Below are 25448 nucleotides of genomic sequence, written 5' to 3' on the forward strand. Positions count from 1 at the left end.
TATTAATTTCACTCATCCACTTTATCAATCACAATTCAATCTGCTGCAATTCTCTCGAATTCCTAAAACCTGCAATCTGTCTACCACTCTCTCCTCAGTTAAGATATGTTTTATCTCTTTGACCAAGCTTTCAGCCATCTGTCCCAGTGGAACTTGATAGAAAATAGAACATAGAGTAGTACAGCACAGTACAGGCCCTTTGACCCACAATTCTTCCTACTTCCAACCAGTCTTCTAACCTACTCTGAGATCAAACCACCCTTCCCTCCTATATAGCCCTCCATCTTTATTTTGTTAGTTAACATTCTTGTGAAGAAATTTGATAGGATTAAAGCATAATAAATGTTTTGCTATTGTGTCCTTGCCAATACCTATCGTGGAACAAGCAACATTAAGGTATAGATTATTTGTTCTTATTACTGGAGCTTGCTGGGTACAGGAAGTCTACAATACAGACAATTCAAATATATTTATTTGATCATAAAACACATGAATTGACCCAAGGTTAAAGAGCATGTCACGTAAAAGGAAGTTTTCTTTCTGGTAGGGGAGAAATCTAAAGTCAAGACTGTAATGCAGCTTTGACACAACTTCCTCTTTGAAGTCAGTACTTACAATCCGCACAAATTGACATAAGAGTGAAAAACTGTGTTCTAGGTTAGAATTCTCATGAGTGCCAGCAAGACAATTTTTGTTTGTTTGAGTGTCTGATTGAATAGAAAGTTGATTAAAAACTTTTATTGAAACACAAACAAGCTTAAGCCAGTGTGTCCTCTTCCCCCAACTTCTATACAATAACCTCCCTCCTCCTTCCCTCTAGTGCCCTATTTTAATTCCTATTTCAACATGTCTTTCCATGGCCACCTCCTCTTTTGACACGATGAAACCACTCTCAGGTTGGAGGAGCAACACCTTATATTCCATTTGTGTAGCCTCCAACTTGATGGCATGAACATCAATTTCTCCAGCTTCCAGTAATTTTGCCCTCTCCCTTCCATCTTCTTCAATTCCCCACTCTGGCAAGTTACCTCTTCTCCTTACCTGCCTATCACCTTGCTCTGGTGTCCCTCCTTCTTCCCTTTCTCCCATGGTCCACTCTCCTCTCCTATCAGATTCCTCCTTCTTCAGCTCTTTACTTTTTCCACCCATACCCACCCAGCTTCTTATTTCATTCCTCCTCCCCCACCCACCTACCTTCCTCCTCACCTGGCTTCACCTACCATGTTCTAGCATGTACTCCTTCCTCTCCTCCCAACTTCTTATTCTGGCATCGTCCCCCTTCCTCTCCAGTCCTGATGAAGGGTCTCAGCCCAAAACATTGACTCTTTGTTCATTTCCATGTTGCCTGACCTGCTGAGTTTCTCCCGCATTTTGTGTATGTAACTCTGGATTTACAGCATCTGCAGAATCTCTTATATTTATACAATGAAAGAACTAATTTTTGACAGTTTTTAAGAATACCTTTGAAGGCACCATGGTTGAAGTTTGTAAAAATTGGACCCAGAGGTGTTTTTCTTCTTCTGCAGGCAATAAAGCCAAGTAAGTTTGAATCAGTGTGCCAAGAAATAAATGTGTCAAGCTATTCCTAGCAAAAGTGTTTTTGAAGAATTGTTGATAGCTTTCCTGTGTTACTAAAATCATGAGTGATGAGTGCCTCAAAGTTCCAACTATCAAAACGAAAGACATCAGGGACCAACCCTAGACCTGTTGGGTATATCCCTGCTGTATCATTGTTGTTTGACTGGGTTAGGAGACTGGCCATTTGTTTTCCAGGTTCCTGAGAATGCATGCTAAAGACAAAAGAAAGACAGCGTTAGAAATGGGTTAAGGCCAATGACAATATAACCAAATCAACTCCATCTTTTCTGATCTTTGTGTTGATTGTGTTAATTACAATAAATAATCATAAATAACCTATAGGAAGGATGTGGAAGCATTGGAAAGGGTACAGAGGAGATTTACCAGGATGCTGCCTGGTTTAGAGAGTATACATTATGATCAGAGATTAAGGGAGCTAGGACTTTATTCTTTGGAGAGAAGGAGGATGAGAGGAGACATGATAGAGGTGTACAAGATATTAAGAGGAATAGATAGAGTGGATAGCCAGCGCCTCTTCCCCAGGGCACCACTGCTCAATACAAGAGGACAGGGCTTTAAGGTAAGGGGTGGGAAGTTCAAGGGGGATATTAGAGGAAGGTTTTTTACTCAGAGAATAGTTGGTGCGTGGAATGCACTGCCTGAGTCAGTGGTGGAAGCAGATACACTAGTGAAGTTTAAGAGACTACTAGACAGGTATATGGAGGAATTTAAGGTGGGGGGTTATATGGGAGGCAGGGTATGAGGGTCGGCACAACATTGTGGGCTGAAGGGCCTGTAATGTGCTGTACTATTCTATGTTCTATAAGCTTGCAAATCATTTATTATGAATAAATTCCAAGTTACTTTGTGTAAGAAGCTGGTTAAATTGTGGAGTTAAGTCAGCTGCTGCATAACTTTAATGTCACTTGCACTTTGAACCATAAATAAAATGATGGCCCTACGAGCATCTCACATTCGACCTTCACTACACTATATCCTTGTAAATTGAACTCCAAATCTTGCTGCCACAAACAAATGGCTAAATCACAATAAACTGCAGGAAAAGTGAGAAACTCTCAGGGCTCTTGTGATTAGATGAAGGAAGTGTCTGTACTAAAGAGCATGTGTATGTTGGCTGAATGACTGAACTGTTATCCAGAGGCTTGGATTATTGCTGGACACTTTGGTTTGAATCCCATCATGGATGTTGGTGAACTTAATTTTAGGTATTAAATACATCTGGAGTTAAAAGGTAGTATAGGTTATGGTGACTATGAAACAACCAGACCGCCATCTGATTTACTAATTTCCTTCAGAAAAGAAGATCTACCATTTTTACCTGGTCTGGTTCTTAACTTCCCTCTGAATGGCTGAGCAAGTCTCTCAGATTAGGACAGTTGGAGATGGAACTAAATGATAGTCTTACCTCTGATGACGACGTGCAAGGAGTAAGTAATTTATAAATGTACAAATTCATATATAATGTACCCATAAATAGTATAAGATATAATTGACGTATAAACTTCCCCTGGGCTTCCAGCCGGGTACAGATATCGATTTTAACTGACGTTTCGATAACGGTAAAATTGATACATGTACCCGGCTGGAAACCAGAGAAGAGATTATTCGTCATACACGCCGGGAAAGCACTAGATCCTTCATCAAAGGTAGAGTTATAAAACATGAATACAGAAATGAGCTGATCCAAATGATGATAAATCAGGGCTGGTTAAAGGGAATTAGCTGGTGTAATAAATCCACTGCCTCTGAGCCTCTGTCTAATATGAGATGGTAAAACATGTTGTAATCTACTGAGTAAGCAGTTATAAGAGAATAGTTGTCTTTATTTTAATGCAATAAAGTTGCTGTAACCGGACTGGTGTCATATTGAATCATTGTTTTTCTCCTCTCAGGTGTCTGAGGATTCAAGTTCTACTTTTGGGAAAACTGAAAATTCAGACTGCCTCTCCAATTCAGCACCGTGGGAGTGCCATCTTCTGGATGAGGTGTTGAACTTTTGCCTTCCCGGGTAGTTATTAAGAATTCCATGGTATGATTTTGAAGAAACACAGAAATAGCATTCCTGGCATCCTGGTCACTCGCTAACCCATAACTAACATTGAAATGAAATGATCACATTATTGTGTGAAAATCTGCCTGCTGAGTTTTCTACTGTGCAAAAGTGAACTCTGTTCAAAAGGTACCTCAGTGACTGTGAGGTAATTTGTTTTGGTTTGCAGTTGTAAAAGACAATAAAGAGATGCACAATCCTTCCTATTCTTTATCTAAATAACCATCTGTATAGTGATGCAGCTTGCCCTTGCCCCATTATTTCACACCATTTTATTATTTGTATATTAATGATATTTCTTCAAAATGTATTTATTCAAAAGTATGATGTTAGAAGTGTTCCTAGTGAAGGTTATCTGGTATTTCTCAAAATTGTTGATCATGGATACCTGGTATGGTGGTAGAGGCAAATACATTAGAATCTTTTAAAAGATGTTTGGATAGGGATATGAAAATAAGGAAGATGGAGGGATATGAAAATAAGGAAGATGGAGGGATATGGACATGATGCAGGTAGGAGGGATTAGTATGCAAGTGGTTTTAATTTGCTTTGTAGCTGGTTCAGCTCAACAATGTGGGCCAAATGGCCCGTTCCTGTGCTGTACTCTTCTATGTTCTATGTTCTATGGATACTCCAGAACCATCCAAGAGGGATGGGAATTGTTGGTCCATTTTAAGGGTAAACAAATAAATACCATTGATAATTCCTGCTTTTCAGAATAGGTTCAGTGGTTTGATTTCTTTGGTAAAGGAAAAGCTTTCAGGTAATCTCAATGAAATCTTTGAGATAATAAAGGCAAGCGGCAAAGCTGACCTGCATAAATTCTTCATTGGTTCAAATGCTAGGGAACAACTAAGAGGAACTGAGGACTAAAAGATATGGCATAGGAAACTTCCAAGCTGTATAATATGTAACCAAACCAACTCTTTGGATCACAGAGTTAAAGTCGGTGTGTAGGATTCTGGTATTTGATAGGAAAGTGAGAATGAAGTATGTGATAGGCCATTCGGGAAATAGAACTGAGTTCAACTCTAATGGACAGTATCTTCTACAAAGTATTTACATTATGTGTGTGTCCAATGGCAAATTGGTAGGTTGGTTTTTTGTGGTCGTATGTACCAAGGTACAGTGAAAAAAGCTTTATTTTGCTGGCCATTACAACAGCGTACTGAGGTAGTCCAATGGAAAACAGTAACCAAATTCAGAATAAAATGTTACAATTGGATAGATAATTTTAGATAGCCAACTTGTATAATGTTTTCTATTTACAGCAGTCCTCTATATTCAGAATTATACCTCTAACCATCTTACCATCGTTACATAGGTTTCATCTTCATCTTTTTTTGTTTCCTTATTTTGCCTTTCCTCCACAGATGTCCTTTTTCTGTCGTTCTGATGTGTCAGTTGCCGGTTCACAGTTAAATAACCACCTGTTTCCTGATTGTTGGTGAAAATACTTGATTAATCAACTGACTCTTTGTCCTTCAAAAATTCTAATTCAGTTCCTACTGGTCTTGACTTGTATTGTTTATTGAGCTAGGGCAGCATGGAGCGTGTTAGTGTGGGCTAGGGAGGCTGCAGGTTCTATCAGTGCTCTGTGCTGACTTTTTTTTTCTTCAGCTGGGGCTGAATTAGTCACACATTGGACTTGTGACCCCTGTTTGGGCAGCAGCAGATCTCGTCTTTCCTTCTGACTGGCATATATTAGATTAGGGTCAGTTGTAGTGGCATCAACAGCTAACTTGCAAAACTCACTGTTCAGGTTGTTTTAATGAAGTACCCGAGCCCTTTGCACTTGAGGATGTTCAGAGATGTAGTGATGATGGCACTAAATGGCGACTCCTTCGCTTGCATCTTTGGAAACAGCTTTATTTCTATCTTTGATATCTCTTTTTTTTCCCTTTCAAGGTTCTTTTGAAGACCCTGACCTGGAGTTATACTCTGACTTTGGTTCTTTGCGGGAGTGGGACCCGCTCTCAGGGCCTCGCGACCGGCCGCTTTTCAATATGCCAAGGAAGCAACCTAGAAGACTAGCGCGCCTTCAGGGTGCCAGATTTTCATGGCTCTGGGGGTGGGCTGATTCAAGGCAGGTGCTGCCGCCTGATGCATCACGGGAGAACAAGGAAGGTCAGAAGCAGTAGCCTTGCTACTGGCTGTGTGCCCACAGAGCTCGGAAAAAGCGATGCAATAGAATTTTAACACCACAAATCAGTGAGTTGTTTTGTTACGCAGACACAAGGAATTCTGCAGATGCTGGAAATTCAAGCAACACACATCAAAGTTGCTGGTGGAACGCAGCAGGCCAGTCGACGTTTCGGGCCGAGACCCTTCGTCAGGACTAACTGAAGGAAGAGCTAGTAAGAGATTTGAAAGTGGGAGGGGGAGGAGGAGGGGGAGATCCAAAATGATAGGAGAAGACAGGAGGGGGAGGGATGGAGCCAAGAGCTGGACAGGAGATTGGCAAAAGGGATATGAGAGGACCATGGGACAGGAGGCATGGGACATGGGACCATGAGAAGGAAAAGGGGAACGGAGGGAAAACCCAGAGGAGGGGAAAGGGGTATAGTCAGAAAGACAGAGGGAGAAAAAGGAGAGAAAGAGAAAGAATGTGTGTAATGCTCTGTCCGCCAGAGAAAGCAGGATCTCCCAGTGGCCACACATTTTAATTCCACATCCCATTCCCATTCTGATATGTCTATCCACGGCCTCCTCTACTGTAAAGATGAAGCCACACTCAGGTTGGAGGAACAACACCTTATATTCCGTCTGGGTAGCCTCCAACCTGATGGTATGAACATTGACTTCTCAAACTTCGGCTAATGCCCAACCTCCCCCTTGTACCCCATCCGTTATTTATTTATATACACACATTCTTTCTCTCTCTCTCCTTTTTCTCCCTCTGTCCCTCTGACTATACCCCTTGCCCATCCTCTGGGTTTTTCCCCCCCCTCCTCCTTTTCCTTCTCCCTGGGCTTCTTGTCCCATGATCCTCTCATATCCCTGTTGCCAATCAACTGTCCAGCTCTTGGCTCCATCCCTCCCCCTCCTGTCTTCTCCTATCATTTTGGATCTCCCCCTCCCCCTCCCGCTTTCAAATCTCTTACTAGCTCTTCTTTCAGTTAGTCCTGACGAAGGGTCTCGGCCTGAAACGTCGACTGTACCTCTTCCTAGAGATGCTGCCTGGCCTGCTGAAACTTTGATGTGTGCTGTTTTATTATGTCTCCCCTCTTGCTGTGAAATAGGGACAGCTCTTTTTCCCTTATTAGGGGGAGAGAGAGCCTGTGGTATGTTGAATACCGGGTGAAACGCAAAGTCTTTGGGGTGCTGATGATTTTTTGCTGGTGGGGGACGTTGCTTTGCTGCTGCTTGTACATGGGAGAGGGGAGCTGTGGGGGGCTTTGGGGTTCTATCATTTAACTGTCATTCATTCTTTGGGTCACTCCTCTGTTTTCGCAAATGTTTGCAAAGAAAAAGAGTTTCAGGATGTATATTGTATACATTTCTCTGACATTAAATGTACCTATTGAAACCTATTGAAATGAGGCAGTGAAACAACTTTCTCTGAATTGCAATTATTTTCAGTGCCACCCAACACCTGAGGAAGTCAACCAAATATGATGAGTGGACAGTTCTCAAAGACTTGAGCTAGAAATATAATTTTACATAGTGAATAGTTCGCTATACTTGATAATATTTTCATACTAAAATAATCAAAGAGAGAAGGCCATTGGACTAATAAAGCCTAACCTTTCATTTCCTTATATCACCTCTTTGAGTCCCAAGTTCGAGTATTTCAACTTCTGCTGTGAATTTTATTCCCATGGTAGCTTAAATTAAATACTTTAACCCGATCATTGAAGTCCAGCTCTTTAAAATCCTTATTCACCCAAACAAACCTGGCCCTCTAGTACCTTAACTTTATCATTTAAATGTCCTATGTCTCTAGTTTCCTATCTCTTTGATAGAAGGTCTTCACCTCTGTACTCCAATTCTCCCACTGAAACGTGACAGAAGAGCCACTTTTGGATCGGGACAAGAGAGCGGCGTGGGAGCTGAATTCTGAAGGAAGGCAGTTTTTTTAAAAAACTTCTTTGAGTGCAAGAAGGACGAGACTGCGCAGGCGCGTGACTATACAGCGGGCAGCTGTCGGAGCGGGCAGCAGAGTGAGTGGTAGCAGAGTGTAGGACTTTGGCTTCAACGGGCTTCAGCAGTAAACGGGAAGAGGAGAAAGTGAAGCACCAACTCTCTTTCTTTCCCCGTGGTGAATCGGCCCGGGACAGACAGGAACAGCAGGGCTCTCACAGCTAATGGTACGGGCTAACGATTTAAAAAGTTCATCTGTTTGGCGAGGTAAGTGGGTGAGTAGACTTATTTTTCCTGTTTCGTTCCTGTAGAATTAGATATCATGCCTGCAGGGTTAGTGCTTTGTTCAGGGTGTCAGATGTGGGAATCCTGGGAGACCTCCAGCCTCCCTGATGGCCACATCTGCGCCAGGTGCACCGAGATGCAGCTCCTCAGAGACCATGTTAGGGATCTGGAGCTGCAGCTTGATGACCTACTGCTTATCAGGGAAAGTGAAGAGGTGATAGACAGGAGCTACAGGGAGGTAGTCATCCCTAGGCTACAGGGGTCAGAAAACTGGGTCACTGTCAGGAGAGGGAAGGAAAATGCCCGGATAGTGGAGAGCACACCTGTGGCTGTCCCCCTCAGCAACAAATATCTTGTTCTGGATGCTGTTGAGGGGGATGACCTGACAGCGGATGGCCACAGTAACCGGGTCTCTGGCACTGAGCCTGGCGCTGTTGTGCAGGAGGGAAGGAGGGAGAAGAAGAATGCAGTAGTCATAGGGGATTCCATAGCCAGGGGAACAGGCAGGAGATTCTGTGAGCCTGATAGAGATACCCACATGGTGTGTTGCCTCCCAGGTGCCAGGGTACAGGATGTCTCAGATCGGGTCCAGAATATTCTAAAGGGGGAGGGTGAGCAGCCAGTTGTCTTGGTACATGTTGGTACCAATGACATAGATAGGATAAGGAAGGAGGTCCTGAAGAGAGATTTCTGGGAGTTAGGAAGGAAGCTGAGAAGCAGGACCTCCAGGGTAGTGATCTCAGGATTGCTACCTGTGCCACGTTCTAGCGAGGGCAAGAATAGTTGGATCAGGCAGATGAATGTGTGGCTGAGAGACTGGTGCAGGGGGCAGGGCTTCAGAATCTTGGATCATTGGGATCTCTTCTGGGGGAAGTATGACCTGTTCAAAATGGACAGGTTACACCTGAACCCGAAGGGGACCAATATCCTGGCGGGAAGGTTTAATAGAGCTGTTAGGGAGGGTTTAAACTAATTTGGCAGTGGGATGGGAACCGAAATGATAGAGCGGAGAAAAAGGGGAAAACAGAAATAAATCTAAGATAGTGAGCAGTACAGATGTCAGGAAAGACAGGCAGGTGATGGGGCAAATTTGTAGCCATTGGGATGAGTTGCAGTGCAATAAAGTTGCAGTGAAATCAAAGTGAGAAGTACCTAATACTGGTCTTAAGGTGTTATACTTAAATGCATGCAGCATAAGAAATAAGGTGGATGATCTTGTCTTACAGCTACAGATTGGCAGGTATGATATTGTGGCCAGCACTGAGACGTGGCTAAAGGATGCATGTCTCTGGGAGCTGAACGTCCAAGAATACACAGTGTATCAGAAGGATAGGAAGGTAGGCAGAGGGGGAGGTGTGGCTTTATTGGTATGAAGTGATATTAAATCACTAGAAAGAGGTGACATAGGATCGGAAGGTGCAGAATCTTTATGGGTTGAGCTAAGAAATCGCAGGGGTAAAGGGACGCTGATGGCAGTTATATACAGGCTTCCAAACAGCTGCAGTGACGTGGACTACAAATTACAACAGGAAATAGAAAAGGCTTGTCAGAAGGGCAGTGTTATGATAATTGTGCGGGATTTTAACATGCGAGTGGATTGGGAAAATCAGGTCGGCACTGGATCTCAAGAGAGAGAATTTGTAGAATGTCTGCGAGGTGGCTTTTTAGAACAGCCTGTTGTTGAGCCCATTAGGGGATGGGCTGTACTGGATTGGGTATTGTGTAATAAACCGGAGATGATTGGAGAGATTGAGGTGAAGGAACCCTTAGAAGGCAGTGATCATAACATGATTGAGTTCACTGTGAAATTTGAAAAAGAGAAGCCGAAATCTGATGTGTCGGTATTTCAGTGGAGTAAAGGAAATTACAGTGGCATGAGAGAGGAACTGGCCAAAGTTGACTGGAAAGGGACACTGGCGGGAAGGACAGCAGAGCAGCAGTGGCTGGAGTTTATGCAAGAAGTGAGGAAGGTACAAGACAGGTATATTCCAAAAAAGAAGAAATTTTCAAATGGGAAAAGGATGCAACCGTGGTTGACAAGAGAAGTCAAAGCCAAAGTTAAAGCAAAGGAGAGGGCATACACGGAAGCAAAAATTAGTGGGAAGACAGAGGATTGGGAAGTTTTTAAAACCTTACAAAAGGAAACTAAGAAGGTCATTAAGAGGGAAAGGATTAACTATGAAAGGAAGCTAGCAAATAATATCAAAGAGGATACTAAAAGCTTTTTCAAGTACATAAAGAGTAAAAGACAGGTGAGAGTAGATACAGGACCGATAGAAAATGATGCTGGAGAAATTGTAATGGGAGATGAGGAGATGGCTGAGGAACTGAATGAGTATTTTGCATCAGTCTTCACTGAGGAAGACATCAGCAGTATACCGGACACTCAAAGGTGGCAGGGAAGAGGAGTGTGCGCGGTCACAATTACGACAGAGAAAGAACTCAGGAAGCTGAATAGTCTAAAGGTAGATAAATCTCCTGGACCAGGTGGAATGCACCCGCGTGTTCTAAAGGAAGTAGCTGTGGAGATTGCGGAGGCATTAGCGACGATCTTTCAAAAGTCGATAGATTCTGGCATGGTTCCGGAGGACTGGAAGATTGCAAATGTCACTCCGCTATTTAAGAAGGGGGCAAGGAAGCAAAAAGGAAATTATAGACCTGTTAGCTTGACATCGGTGTTTGGGAAGTTGTTGGAGTTGATTGTCAAGGATGAGGTTACAGAGTACCTGGAGGCATATGACAAGATAGGCAGAACTCAGCATGGTTTCCTTAAAGGAAAATCCTGCCTGACAAACCTATTGCAATTTTTTGAGGAAATTACAAGTAGGCTAGACAAGGGAGATGCAGTGGATGTTGTATATTTGGATTTTCAGAAGGCCTTTGACAAGGTGCCACGCATGAGGCTACTAACAAGATAAGAGCCCATGGAATTACGGGGAAGTTACATACGTGGATAGAGCATTGGCTGATTGGCAGGAAACAGAGAGTGGGAATAAAGGGATCCTATTCTGGTTGGCTGCCAGTTACCAGTGGTGTTCCACAGGGGTCCGTGTTGGGGCTGCTTCTTTTTACATTGTACATCAACGATTTGGATTATGGAATAGATGGCTTTGTGGCTAAGCTTGCTGATGATACGAAGATAGGTGGAGGGGCCGGTAGTGCTGAGGAAACAGAGTCTGCAGACAGACTTGGATAGATTGGAAGAATGGGCAAAGAAGTGGCAAATGAAATACAATGTTGGAAAGTGTATAGTTCTGCACTTTGGCAGAAGAAATAAATGGGCAGACTATTATTTAAATGGGGAGAGAATTCAAAGTTCTGAGATGCAATGGGACTTGGGAGTCCTCGTACAGGATACCCTTAAGGTTAACCCCCAGGTTGAGTCGGTGGTGAAGAAGGCGAATGCAATGTTGGCATTCATTTCTAGAGGAATAGAGTATAGGAGCAGGGATGTGATGTTGAGGCTCTATAAGGCGCTGGTGAGACCTTACTTGGAGTACTGTGGGCAGTTTTGGTCTCCTTAATTAAGAAAGGATGTGCTGACGTTGGGGAGAGTACAGAGAAGATTCACTAGAATGATTCCGGGAATGAGAGGGTTAACACATGAGGAACGTTTGTCCGCTCTTGGACTGTATTCCTTGGAGTTTAGAAGAATGAGGGGAGACCTCATAGAAACATTTCGAACGTTGAAAGGCATGGACAGAGTGGATGTGGCAAAGTTGTTTCCCATGATGGGGGAGTCTAGTACGAGAGGGCATGACTTAAGGATTGAAGGGCGCCCATTCAGAACAGAGATGCGAAGACATTTTTTTAGTCAGAGGGTGGTGAATCTATGGAATTTGTTGCCATGGGTGGCAGTGGAGGCCAAGTCATTGGGTGTATTTAAGGCAGAGATTGATAGGTATCTGAGTAGCCAGGGCATCAAAGGTTATGGTGAGAAGGCGGAGCAGTGGGACTAAATAGGAGAATGGATCAGCTCATGATAATATGGTGGAGCAGACTCGATGGGCCGAATGGCCAACTTCTGCTCCTTTGTCTTATGGTCTTATGGTCTTAAAACCATCCTGCTGTTTCCAAACACTCTGCAGCTCATCCTGGCTACTTATTTCTTATACTATGTCACAATTATTTCAAATAGATGATAAATTCATAACCTTGGACTTTGTTTCTTTGATTTTATTTGAAGTAACATTCTGGGCTCAACAATACAGGGCCTTGGGAAGTGTCAATGAGCAAACAAACCTTGGGGTACCATTACATAGTCACCTGAAAGCTGGAGCACAGGTAGAAAGGGTAGTGAGGAAAGTGTATGGCATACTTACAGTTCATAGCCCAGCCAGTGACAACAAGATCTGGGACGTCCTGTTACTGCTGGGCAAAATTATTGTTAGGCCTCAATCGTTACATTGTGTGCCATTCTGGATGTTACACTAATAGGAAAGATGTGATTAAACCAGGAACCTGAATAAGAGGGCTTGAGTTATCAGGAGAGGTTGGATAGGCTGACCTCTTGTTCCCTGGTGTGAAAGAGGCTGAGAGGAGACATGACACAGCTATATGAAATTTGAGAGGGTTAGATAGGGTAGATGGCTCATATCTGTTTCCTGTGGTAGGGGTGTCTCAACTTAGGGACCATAGGTTTAAGGAGAGATGGAGGAGTTTTAAAAGGGACCTGAGAGGTAAATTTTTCATACAAAGAATGGTTAATATCTGGAATGAGCTGAGGAGGTGGTGGTGGCATTTAAGAGGCCTTTTAAAGATCAGCTTTATTTGTCACATGTACATTGAAACAGGCAGTGAAATGTGTCACTTGTGTCAATGACCAACACAGTCTGAGGATGTGCTGGGGGCAGCCTGCAAGTATCACCACACTTCCAGCACCAACATACCATCCCTACAACTCGGTAAGCCTAAGCCATACGTTTTTGGAATGTGGGAGGAAATTGGAGCACCCGAAGGAAACCTTACACGGTCACAGAGAGAATGTACAAACTCCTTACAGACAACAGCGGGAAATGAAGACTAATCAATGGTAGAGTGTTGTGCTAACTACTATGCTTCCGCACCACCAAATTACATTTGGACAGGTACTTGAAGTAACAAGTACCAGGGCACAGAAGAATGTGAAATTAATGCAGATAACTGGGATTAGTATACATTGGCACAACATTTGGCATAAATGTGGTGGACAAAGGGCCTGTTCTATGCTGAGAAACCCTATGACTCTGTATAATCACATGGAAATTAACCTTATGTTGACTGAATTAACTGTAGATTGGTGGATGGTGAGGTTTAAGTGGATCTATCTCTAGATCTAAAGAGTGCTTGGAAGAAGACTCAAAATTTGTTGGTAATTTAGTCTTAAACTTTCAGAATCTGAGAACATGATTGAACACTTAGCAGACCAGGTACTCTCCTGAAAAGCCAAATAATCTATTGGTTTTTACTCACTTAACCAGCTGGAAGCTTGGGATGTCCAAGCATAGTCCAGTCTTCTCTCGAATTAAGTATCACCTTGCTAATGCAGACCTTGCGGATCCAACAGGTCAGTGTAAACTTCTTCACTTTCTCTAGGTCTAAGACCAGTGTTTCACCCACTTCTCCTGTCCTGGATAGTCCCAGCAGGAAGACTGAGTAACTGGAAAAAGTGCCCACCAGAGAACAGTATGTATGTTTTGATTTAACTGAAGAATCATGTTCTAAGGTTTCCTTAATATTTCAATTTCTGAAGTGTTTTTATTAGTAGTTCACTAAGTTTTTCAATGCTTGGATGTTGAAGACAACTACAAACATTCAATGTTAATGACAGCTTTGACAGCCAGTAAACCTGAGAGTGACTAATTCAAAGAAACTTTCGGCTTCAGTGGATGAAAACTGTCTAGTTCAGGTGACTTGCCAATCACTGGAAGAACCGTCTCATTGTTCTGAATCACAAATACATTTGTGCTCAAATTATATATGGTAAAACACCGCTTACCTTAACATTTTCAGGGGCACTTGCCTCATTCCATCCTGGTGAATCACTGATACTAGAGAGAAAAGTTCAGCATTATACATTGTTCAAAATCTGTAACTCTATCAATATCCCTCTCCTTAAAGAGTATACCTTTCATTTCTTGGTGCTGTACGTGATGAATATTTCCATATAATTACTAGGAGTACAGAGAATGCAATGAAGATGGTGAAAATCCCAGCTGATATATATATGATAACATTCTTTGTTATCCCTTCCTTGGAACTGGGAATGCTCAAGGCTCGTAAACCCCTACTGTCTGTAGGAATTAGAAATGTCGAAAGGTTAGCGAGTCATAGCAATTTACCACATAGGAGATGCTATTGGGACAAGATATTTAGATGTAAAAAGAGCAAAGATTCTCCAGAACATAGATTCATGAGGGGTGTAGATAAGGTGGACGGGGTGGCACGGTAGCATAGTGGTTAGCACAACACTTTACAATACCAGTGACTGGGTTCAATTCCCATTGCTGCCCATAAGGAGTTTGTACGTTCTCCCTGTGACTACATGGGTTTCCTCCCACAGTCCAGAGATGTACCGGTTGATCATTGTAAATTGTCCTGTGATTAGGCTAGGGTTAAATTGGGCTGCATAGCTTGAAGGGTTGGAAGGGCCTATTCTGTGCTGTATCTCAATAAATAAAAAAATAAATAAATCATAGACAAATCTTTTCTGCCTGAACATGGTCCATATCCATCCAACTCTGTATATTCCTGCACCTAGCTAAGAGTACCTTAAATACCTCTGTTGTATCTACTTCCTCCAACAGCCCTGGCCCTGCATTTGAGGCACCCACCTCTCTGTGTAAAATAAAAACTTGCCCTGCACATTCCCTTTAATCTTTACCCCCTCGAACTTTAAATGCATGCCCTTTAGTATTAGACATTTAAACCAGGGAAAAAGATACTTGTTGTCTACTCTATCTACTCTCATCATTTTATAACCTTCTATCAGGCATCCCCTCAGCCTCCACCACCCCACGGGAAACACTTCAGATTTGTCCAACTCCTCATTATAGCGCATGCTCTCTAATCCAGGCAGCACCTTGGTAAACCTCTTCTGCACCCTCTTCAAAGCCTCAGCATCCTTCCTTTAATGGGGCAACCAGAATTGAGTGCAAATCTAACAAGAGTTTAGTGAAGCTGCATTATAGCATCCTGACTCTTGACTTCAAAGCCTTGACTAACAAAAGTAAGCATCCCAGATGCCTTCTTTACCACACTAATGACTTTCAGGAAGCTTTCAGGAAATTATGCAATGCTCCTTAGAGTTGGCCCAAATCTTTTCCTGTTCACTCTTTTGCATAGAATAGCAATAGAATAATCTTTTATGATCAACAGACACAAAATGCTGGAAAAACTCAGCAGGTCAGGCGGCATCTATGAATAAACAGTCAATATTCTGGACTAAGACCTTCATCCAGACTGGAAAGATGCCACAATACGAGGGAGGGGGCAGGCAGGAAGACCACCTGGAAGGTGAGAGGTGAAGCTGGATGGGTGGGGGAGGAGGATGAAGTAAGAGGTTGGGAGGTGATAGGTAGAAAAGGTATAGGACTGGAGAAGAAGCAATCTGATAATAGAGGAGAATGGAGCATGGGAGAAATGGAAGGAGGAGGGGCACCAGGGCAAGGTGATACGCAGGTGAGGAGAAAAGGTAAGTTGCCAGAGTGGGGAATGGAAGAAGACAGAAGGGAGAGAGAAAAATTACCAGAATCTGGAGAAATCGATGTTCATGTCATCAGGTTTTGATGATATGAGGTGTTGCTCCTCCACCCTGAGAGTGATCTTATTATGGCAAAAGATGAGGCCATAGGCTGATACGTTGGAACAGAAATGGTGATAGGAATTGAAATGGTTGTCCACTGGGAAATTCTGCTTTTTGTGGATGGAGCAGAGGTGCTTGACAAAGCCTCATCAATAAAAAAAATTTTAAAAAACAGCGACTCTTTATTCATCTCCATAAATGCTGCCTAACTTGGTGAGTTCCTTCAGCATTTTGTATGTGTTGCTCTAGATATGAAGCATCTGCAGAATCCCTTTTGTTTAATCTTTTCTGATGCAAGTCCTTTCTGTAGAATCTCAATCATCTATATTTTTCTCAATCATCTGACTAGTTCTCCTCATCCAGCCAGTTCCCCTTCATCCAATCTGATTTCATTCACTCCTTTTGTTTAGATTCCGAATCACATGCACTCTTACTCTTCACTCCCATGTAATAGAATCCCAATAGACCAAAACCTTTCCGTTCACAAACACTGTACAGGATCACAATAACAAAGTTACCGTTGCCACTATAGTTTTCCAACTGACCAATTTCATCTCATTCCCTTCCATTATTTAGAAACCCAAAAGAACAATCTGTCCCTATTCATTTCCATTAAGAAAAAAAAACTATTCAAGCAATTCCTTCCCATTTAGTCCCATTGTACACAATCCCAATGGTACAAATTACTTTCCCAATGATTCATGTCGTAGAGTCTCCCAAAAAAAACAATTGCACCATATTCATTCCTACTGCTATTTCCTAATAGATTAATTCCATAAAACCAGAAGACATAAGAGCAGAATTTGGCCATTCAGCCCATTGAACTTGCTCCAACAATCCATCATAGCTGATCTATCATCTCACTCAACCTCATTCTCCTGCCTTCTCCTGTAACTTTTGACACCCTGACTAATCAAGAACCTATCAATCACTGTTTTAAATATACTCAATGACTTTGCCTCCAAAGCCATCTGTAGCAATGAATTCCACAGATTTACCATCCACCTGATCCCTGTTCTAAAGGGGCATCCTTCTATTCTGATGCTGAACCCTCTGGTTTTAGAGTCTAGACACCTCCATTGTCTAGAAACATCCTCTCCATGCCCGCTCTATCTAGGCATTTCAATGTTCCTTCCTATTCACATATTGTACAGAATGCCAAAAGACAAAACCTCACTGATTAGTTATACACCAATCACCCCTTTGTATTTATGTTCCACCACACAGAATTCAGAAGCATTCAAGTCTTTTACATTCACCCTAACTATGCAGAATTGCAATGGTGTCATTTATTACCTTCGCAGAAAACTATTAAACGTGTCTTGCTTCTATAGACATTGTTGGAAAATCTGGGGATCCTCAAATCACAGATGAATTCGCCGTCGTCAGTACAGTTCACGTCACTTATGAGAATGGAGGCGTTTTTTTTCATGATGTCACCCTCCCACTTCAACCTTTGAGTAAACTTACTGTCCTGTGCCACCGTACTGACGTTTTGATAGAAAAAGAATATCTATATTGGAATAAAAAGGGAAAACAATTAAAAAGAAGCATGGTTATATAAAAACCTCCCCTGCATTTTACTGATGAACGTTCCACTCTTGGAAGACAGTGTTGAATTCTCCTTCTTCTCCCATTTTAACATTTCCCAGAGGTGAAAAGGAGATCTTTTTATATGATATCCTGTAGATAGTACACTAGCAAGTCCCTTTTGTTTTCCCCTTTCTAATATCTCTTAAGATGTTGGTGTACTGCCTGCTTGACAGCTGGAGTGTCTGTATCAAAGGTACAGAATTTAAACCCAGCAATTATGAAGGATGTTAATATACATGCAGTGGCCACTTTATTAGTACACCTGCACACCTGTTCTTTAATGCAAAGATCTAATCAGCCAATCACATGGCAGGAACTCAAAGCATAAAAGCATGCAGAAATGGACAAGAGGTTCAGTTGTTGTTTAGACCATACATCAGAATGGGGAAGAAATGTGATCTAAGTGACTTTGAACGTGGAATGATCATTGGTGACAGACGGGGTAGTTTTTGAGTATCTCGGAAACTGCTGATCTCCTGGGATTATCATGCACAACAGTCTCTAGAGTTTACAGAGACTGGTATGAGAAACAAAAACTATCCAGTGAGTGGCAGTTCTGTGGTGGGGGGTACAGAATCTTAATGTCCCACACCACAGGTTCAGGAACAATAATTACTCTACACCCATCAGGCCCCTAAACCGGTGTGAATAACTTCATTCACCACTACTCTGAGCTGATTCTACCACTTTCAAGGGCAATTCATTATAATTCTTTACAATTCATATTCTCAGCATAGTCGGTGTTTTGCACATTGATTGTCAATTTTTGGTCTCATTAAAACTAAATGACAGATCAGTATTCTAGCCGAAGGATATGCTTTCAAAGCCACAAGCCCAGTTTTAAATGCTCTCCACCATTTTCTCCTCTCTGATGCACTTCGATAGATTCTGAATATTAAAAGATTTCAGTTTATTCTTTATACCTTTCAAATTAAAATCAGGGTATATCATCTATTGATTTTTGGTCTGTCCATTTAGAGAATGCTTTGTGCCTCAGCCTCCATGGTTTTGAGGCCAGAACTTCTCAAGGTGTTCACACGGTCAATTTGTGACTACCTCTAGGTAGCAACGTCTTGGTTACTCTAAAATTGCCATAGATATTTTACGTTACTATATTGTTACACCACCATCAAGGGCGCTTACCGTGTTATTCCACGCCCTCACTTCGGGAAGTCTGATCACTGAGTATAGGCAGAGACTGAAGACTGCAGCACCAGTAGTGAGGACCAAGAAGGTTTGGACAAGGGAAGCACAGGAGCGCCTACAGGGATGAGTTACGGAACAATAGAGGTGTGGTGCAGTTAAAACAGAAAGCAACAAATACTGGACTGAAAATGTTATATTTGAATGCATGCAGCATAAGAAATAAAATGGACGATCTTGAAATTCAGCTACAGATTGGCGAATATGACGTTGTGGCCATCTCTTAAAATTGACTAAAGGATGGCTGCCATTGGAAGCTGAATATCCAAGGATATACGGTGTATCGGAAGATAGGTTAGTAGGCAGAGGGAGTGGTGTGGTCCTGTGTATAAGAAATAATATTAAATCATTAGAAAGTAATGACATAGGATCGGAAGGTGTAGAGTCTCTATGGGTTGAGTTAAGAAATGACAAGGGTAAAAGGATCCTAATGGCAGTTGTATACAGGCCTCCAAACAGCACTGGGATGTGGATTACAAATTACAGCAGGAGATAGAAAAGGCGTGTCAGAAAGGCAATGCCATGATAATCGTTGGGGATTTTAACATGAAAGTGCATTGGGAAAACCAGGCCAGTACTGGACCTCAAGAGAGAGAATCTGTAGAATGTCTAAGGGATGGCTTTTTGGAACAGCTTGCTGGTGAGCCCACTAGGGGATCGGCTGTGCTGGATTGGGTGTTGTGCAATGATCCGGAGGTGATAAGAGAGCTTAAGTTTAAGGAACCCTTAGGGAACAGTGATCACAATATGATCGAGTTCACTTTGAAATTTGAGAAGGAGAAACTAAATTCCAATGTGTCAGTATTTCAGTGGAATAAAGGAAATTACACTGGCATGAGAGGGGAACTGGCCAAGGTTGACTGGAAAGAGACACGAGCAGGAAGGACAGCAGAGCAGCAATGGCTGGAGTTTCTGCAAAAATGAGGGAAGTGCAAGACAGATATATTCCAAATAAGAAGAAATTTTCGAATGTAAGAAGGACACTACCATGGCTGACAAGTGAAGTCAGAGCCAAAGTAAAAGCAAAAGAGAGAGCATACAAGGAAGCCAAATCTGGTGGAAAGAAAGAGGATTGGGGAGCTTTTAAAAACTTGCAAAAGGAAACTAAGAAGGTCATTAGGCAAGAAAAGATGAAGTATGAAAGGAAGCTGGTGACTAATATCAAATAAGATACTAAAGCTTTTTTTAAGCATATAAAGGGTAAAAGAGAGTTGAGGGTAGACATAGGACCAATAGAAAATGATGCTGGAGATATTGTAATGAGAGACACAGAGATGGCAGAGGAACTGAATGCATATTTTAGAAACATAGAAAACCTACAGCACAATATCGGCCCTTCGGCCCACAAAACTGTGCCAAACATGTCCTTACCTTAGAACTACCTAGACTTATCCATAGCCCTCTATGTATCCATGTATCCATCCAGGAGTCTCTTAAAAGACCTTATTGTTGCATCAGTCTTCACAGTGGAAGACATTCAAGAGTGTCAGGGAAGTGAAGTATATGCAGTGAAAATTACGACTGAGAAGGTGCTCAGGAAGCTTAATGGTCTGAGGTTGGATAGATCTCCTGGACCTGATGGAATGCACCCGCGGGTTCTAATGGAAGTAGCTGGAGAGATTGCGGAGGCATTAACAATGATCTTTCAAGAATCAATAGATTTTGGCATTGTACTGGATGACTGGAAAATTGCAAATGTTACTTTGCTATTTAAGAAGGGTGGGAGGCAGCAGAAATGAAACTACAGACCTGTTAGCCTGACATCAGCAGTTGGGAAGTTGTTGGAATCAATTATTAAGGATGAGATTATGATGTACCTGGAGGCACATGACAAGGTAGGCGAAAGCCAGCCTGGTTTCCTGGAAGGAAAATCCTGCCCGACTAACCTACTGCAATTTTTTGAGGAAATTACAAGCAGGGTAGACAAAGGAGATGCAGTAGACATGGTGTACTTGGATTTTCAGAAGGCCCTTGACAAGGTGCCGCACATGAGGCGGCTTAGCAAGATAAGATCCCATGGAATTACAGGGGAGTTACTAGCATGGGTGGAGCATTGGCTGATTGGCAGAAAACAAAGAATGGGAATAAATGACTTAATGACTATTGCCCGGTAGCACTCACATCGACAGTGATGAAATGCTTCGAGAGGTTGGTCATGACTAGACTGAACTTCTGCCTCAGCAAGAACCTGGACCCATTGCAATTTGCCTGTCACCACAATAGGTCAATGACAGACGCAATCTCAATGGCTCTTCACACGGCTTTAGACCACCTGGACAACACAAACACCTATGTCAGGATGCTGTTCATCGACTATAGCTCAGCATTTAACATCATCATTCACACAATCCTGATTGATAACTTACAGAACCTGGGCCTCTGTACCTCCCTCTGCAATTGAATCCTCAACTTCCTACCAGAAGGCCACAATCTGTACAGATTGGTGATAATATATCCTCCTCGCTGACGATCAACAACCTCACGGGTGTGTGCTTAGCCCACTGCTCTACTCTCTATATACCCATGACTGTGTGGCTAGGCATAGCTCAAATACCATCTATAAATTTGCTGACGATACAACCATTGTTGGTAGAATCTCAGATGGTGACGAGATTCTACCAAGCTCAGGTGGTGTAGAGGAGTGAGATATGCCAGCTGGTGGAGTGGTGCCACAGCAACAACCTGGCACTGAACGTCAGTAAGACGAAAGAGCTGATTGTGGACTTCAGGAAGGGTAAGATGAAGGAACACATACCAATCCTCAGAGGGATCAGAAGTGGAGAGAGTGAGCAGCTTCAAGTTCCTGGGTGTCAAGATCTCTGAGAATATAACCTGGTCCCAACATATCAATGCAGCAATAAAGAAGGCAAGAGAGCAACTGTACTTCATTAGGAGTTTAAGGAGATTTGGTATGTCAACAAAAACACTCAAAACCTTCTATAGATGTACCATGGAGAGCATTCTGACAGGCTGCATCACTGTCTGGTATGGGGGAGGGGGGCTACTGCACAGGACCGAAAGAAACTGCAGAGGGTCGTAAATTTGGTCGGCTCCATCTTGGGTACTTGCCTACAAAATACCCAGGACATCTTCAAGGAGTGGTGTCTCAGAAAGGCACCCAGGGCATGCCCTTTTCTCACTGTTACCATCAGGTAGGAGGTACAGAAGCCTGAAGGCACACACTCAGCAATTCAGGAACAGCTTCTTCCCCTCTGCCATCCGATTCCTAAATGGATATTGAACCCTTGAACAATACCTCACTTTTTTAATATATATTATTTCTGTTTTTGCACGATTTTTAATCTCCTATGTATATACTGTAATTGATTTTTTTTCTTCTATATTATGTATTGCATTGAACTGCTGCTGCTAAGTTATCAAATTTCACGTCACAAGCCGGTGATAATAAACCTGATTCTGATATTTTGAGCTGAGGCTTATTTGGTAACACCCTGAATCAGGGTGTTCTGAGAACTAGCCCTATTCTCAAGATATGAGCTCAGAAATCTTTTCTGCATAGTCAGAGGTGCTGGTTCCTGATGAGAAGTTAAACCAAGATGTTATGGCTCTCTTTGGTGAAAGTTTTAAGGATTCTTTAGCACTAACTGAAGAAGAACTAATGGGTTATCTTTGGTGTTCTGGTCAATAGTAATTCCTTATTCTATATTGCTAAAAAAAATGTATTTGGTCATGACAAGATGACTCTGCCTTTATGAGGATGCTGAGTGCAGTGCAAATTGGCTGCTACATTCCCTATATTACAATCACATTTGCATATCAGAAGCATTTTGTAGACTGCAAAGAATTTCAGGATGGCTTTAAAGAGGTGTGATAGATTATGTATAAATTGATTTTTTTTATTAAAGTTTCAGCACTTGACACTTGAGGGGGAATGTATCAACTGAGGATTGGCAAAAAGCACCAGGATATACACTCACCTGATTCTCTTCATTTGAACCAGTAGGGATGTACAACCATTCTAGCTTGATGTTATGCATTTGAATGTGTTCTTGGTAGTCAAGCTTGCAGTCTAACAGTAGATCCATTCCCTGGTGCACAACCAGATATTCTGGGGTATGGATACCAACAGGTAAGATTGGCCGGATAACTATAAAGTAGAGCAAAATCATCTGAGTTTGAACAGGGATACACATCTCAATATTGAAGTTGTGTTGGGTTAATTTCCACTACTGTGAATGCTGCACCATCCTATTTATAGGGCTTTCAAACCTTTCAATTAGATTTCAACTGTTACGTCACTCTTGGATATCTCTTATTCTAAATAAAAAACAAAATTTGGTTAGCTTCCAGCTTTTTTCCCATTTCCAGGCAGCTGCTTTACTGTATTAATATACAAACTCATCAAATATCAGTCTGTAGTTTACTCCTAAACATTTTTCATTCATATATAAATCCCTTAACTCCTCTATTAGGTTCTGATTGGTAATGTAATCAGGAGTATCTGTTATTAACAGCCTGTTTATTTTCCAGATATCTGTTATTATGTATATAAATGCTTCAAGCACCTTGATTCTAGTTGATAACTCACCATCATTCTACATGTAAACCAAATACCAGAATTAGATTCCAAGCTGTTTCTCACTCAAAGATAGCTATACATAATCCACCAAAAGATTGGTTATATTCCAGCCTTGGGCATTTAATGAAAAGACTTGCAATTCAAAAGCATTGAATTAAGTTTTTTTTTGAAGTGCTCTTACATTTCTCCTTGGTTTTGATAGCTCACCCTCTGCGGTCAAGCACTTTAGTTCCAAGGATTTTAATTTTGCTGATATGCCTATTAAATAGCATTTGGTCAGACAGCTGTGAAAGGCCATGTGCTATTCTCTCCATTAGTAGGCAAAAAGTTCAGTCGAGTCAGTTGATACAATATGTCTCTGACTAATCAGTTCCAGCTTTGATTAATTAATGTATTCCTTAATTGAGAATTTAGTTAGCTTGTCTATTAATATTACTACTGGTAGAATCAGAAAAATATCTCTGCGGGGATGGAAGAAAAAGATAGGATGGCAATATTTCAGAGGCATTTAGACAGACACAGAAACAAATACGAAATAAGGAGATATGGGCCATGTGTAAGCAGATCACATTAGCTTAATTTGGTGTTATGATGGGTGCTGACACGGTGGACCAGTGAGCCTGTTTCTGTACTGTACTTTACTATGTTCTATTGTAGATAAACGGACAGCTGGAATCCCCCTGCACAGCATATAAGTTTAGCTTCAAGTAAAGCTTCCCTTGAAGAAATATTACTTCCCACTGATTTTAGTGAGTAAAATTGGGCAGCATATCAAATGAACATTGCCTCCAATCACACCAGTTCCCAGAAGACAAATTAGGTTAAAATTGCTTCCAGAAAGTTTCCTCTGGCCAAGGAGTCCAGAATAGGAGGCCATTGCAAACATTCAAGGAAAGCAATTTAGGATTCATTCACAGAATTAATGACTGAGGCGGCAACAATATTAGAAAATTATATCTGAAGTCACTTTTATCACCTTCAAGGTTTCTTCGTTCATGTCCAAGGCGGTCAATGGTGTCTCTGCCATGACGGTCTTCCACAATTCCACAGCAAATGATTAACCTAAAGCATGTCTTAAAGGTGTTCAAAGTCCTGATGAAGTTCAATAGAGTTAAGAATTGATTTCAATTCCACAGGTTTAACATAATGAGCAGAAGAACCTGTTGTGGAATGGGGTAACTACTTCCCTTTAGGCTTCAACATCGGATGGAAGTTTATTGACCTGAAACACTAACTCTGTTTCTCCCTCTGTGGATGTTGCTTGCCTCATTAAGTCTTCCTAACATTTTCTCATCAGTACTCGAGAAATTAGAAGTTAAATTGAAGACTCGTACGGCCGGATTTGGGAACAGCTTCTTTCCAACTGTGATAAGACTGCTGAACAGATCCTGACCCGGATCTGGGCCGTACCCTCCAAATATCCGGACCTGCCTCTCGGTTTTTTTGCACTACCTTACTTTCCATTTTTCTGTTTTCTATTTATGATTTATAATTTAAATTTTTAATATTTACTATTGACTTGTAATCCAGGGAGCGGGAAGCGCAGAATCAAATATCGCTATGATGATTGTACGTTCTAGTATCAATTGTTTGGCGACAATAAAGTATGAAGTATAAAGTAAAGTAATTGCTTTGCAGTGAACAATTTACTGCTGGCAAAATCTAAGTACTGTACCTGCAGAGGAAATTGCAAGTGGTTTGTGGTTGGGTGTGAGGAAGGGATTTAGCGAAGTAATTTCTCACTTATGGTAAATTATTGTTGCTGCTTTGCAGTGGTGTGGAACTACATATGATCAACATGTCCCTTTATGTCACAACCAGGGATCATTTTTAAAAAATAATTTTTTGTGTCAGTTAGTATGCGGACTGTTTTTTTTTTGGTGTCATTTTGTGCGTATGCTTTGTCCTTGGATTGTTTACCTTTTATGTCTTATTGTTTGTCTTTGGACTTGCTCTGGGTTTTCACCTTGTTTTGCAGGTATCTCATTTGGAATCATGTCTGACGCATGGTCAAGTGGTTAGGACTAGCGCTCTGAAGGTTGTGGGTTCGAGCCTCGGCCAGGGGAATGTATGTGTCCTTGAGCAAGGCACTTAACCACACAATGTTCCAGTCTACCCAGCTGAGAATGGGTATCGGCAAAAATGCTGGGGGCTAACCTCGCGATAGACTGGCATCCTATCCGGGGAGTTACGGGGGGGGAGGGAGTCTCATACTCTCAGTCGCTTCACGCCACGGAAACTGGCATTAGCACCGGTCTGATGGGCCACTGGGCTCGTGACAGACTTTAATCATTTGGAATCATGAGGATTGT

At 41.9% G+C, this 25448-nt stretch overlaps 1 protein-coding gene across 1 annotated transcript; it reads right to left on the reverse strand.

Moving 5' to 3' along the window:
• Positions 1 to 1186: 1186 nt before the first annotated feature.
• On the reverse strand, positions 1187 to 24153 carry LOC134340796 (myelin protein P0-like). The gene is made up of 7 exons (XM_063038322.1): positions 24113 to 24153; positions 22535 to 22704; positions 17097 to 17313; positions 14124 to 14289; positions 13995 to 14046; positions 4961 to 5086; positions 1187 to 1790 (listed from the first exon to the last, which is right to left on the reverse strand). Exons 2-7 carry the CDS (start codon positions 22640 to 22642, stop codon positions 1728 to 1730), a joined length of 732 nt encoding a protein of 243 aa, XP_062894392.1. The 5' UTR covers positions 22643 to 22704; positions 24113 to 24153; the 3' UTR covers positions 1187 to 1727.
• Between the last annotated feature and the right edge of the window lie 1295 nt (positions 24154 to 25448).

Source organism: Mobula hypostoma, chromosome X2 (assembly GCF_963921235.1).
Source record: "Mobula hypostoma chromosome X2, sMobHyp1.1, whole genome shotgun sequence".
NCBI lineage: Eukaryota > Metazoa > Chordata > Chondrichthyes > Myliobatiformes > Myliobatidae > Mobula > Mobula hypostoma.

Excerpts from the sequence above, each read along its gene's own strand:
- LOC134340796 (XM_063038322.1), bottom strand. The coding sequence starts at position 22,642 with ATGGATCTACTGTTAGACTGCAAGCTTGACTACCAAGAACACATTCAA. Across the intron at positions 14,290-17,096 it reads TTTAATAGTTTTCTGCGAAG|ACAGTAGGGGTTTACGAGCC; the intron begins GTAATAAATGAC and ends TAATTCCTACAG. Across the intron at positions 14,047-14,123 it reads ACAGCACCAAGAAATGAAAG|TATCAGTGATTCACCAGGAT; the intron begins GTATACTCTTTA and ends TTTTCTCTCTAG.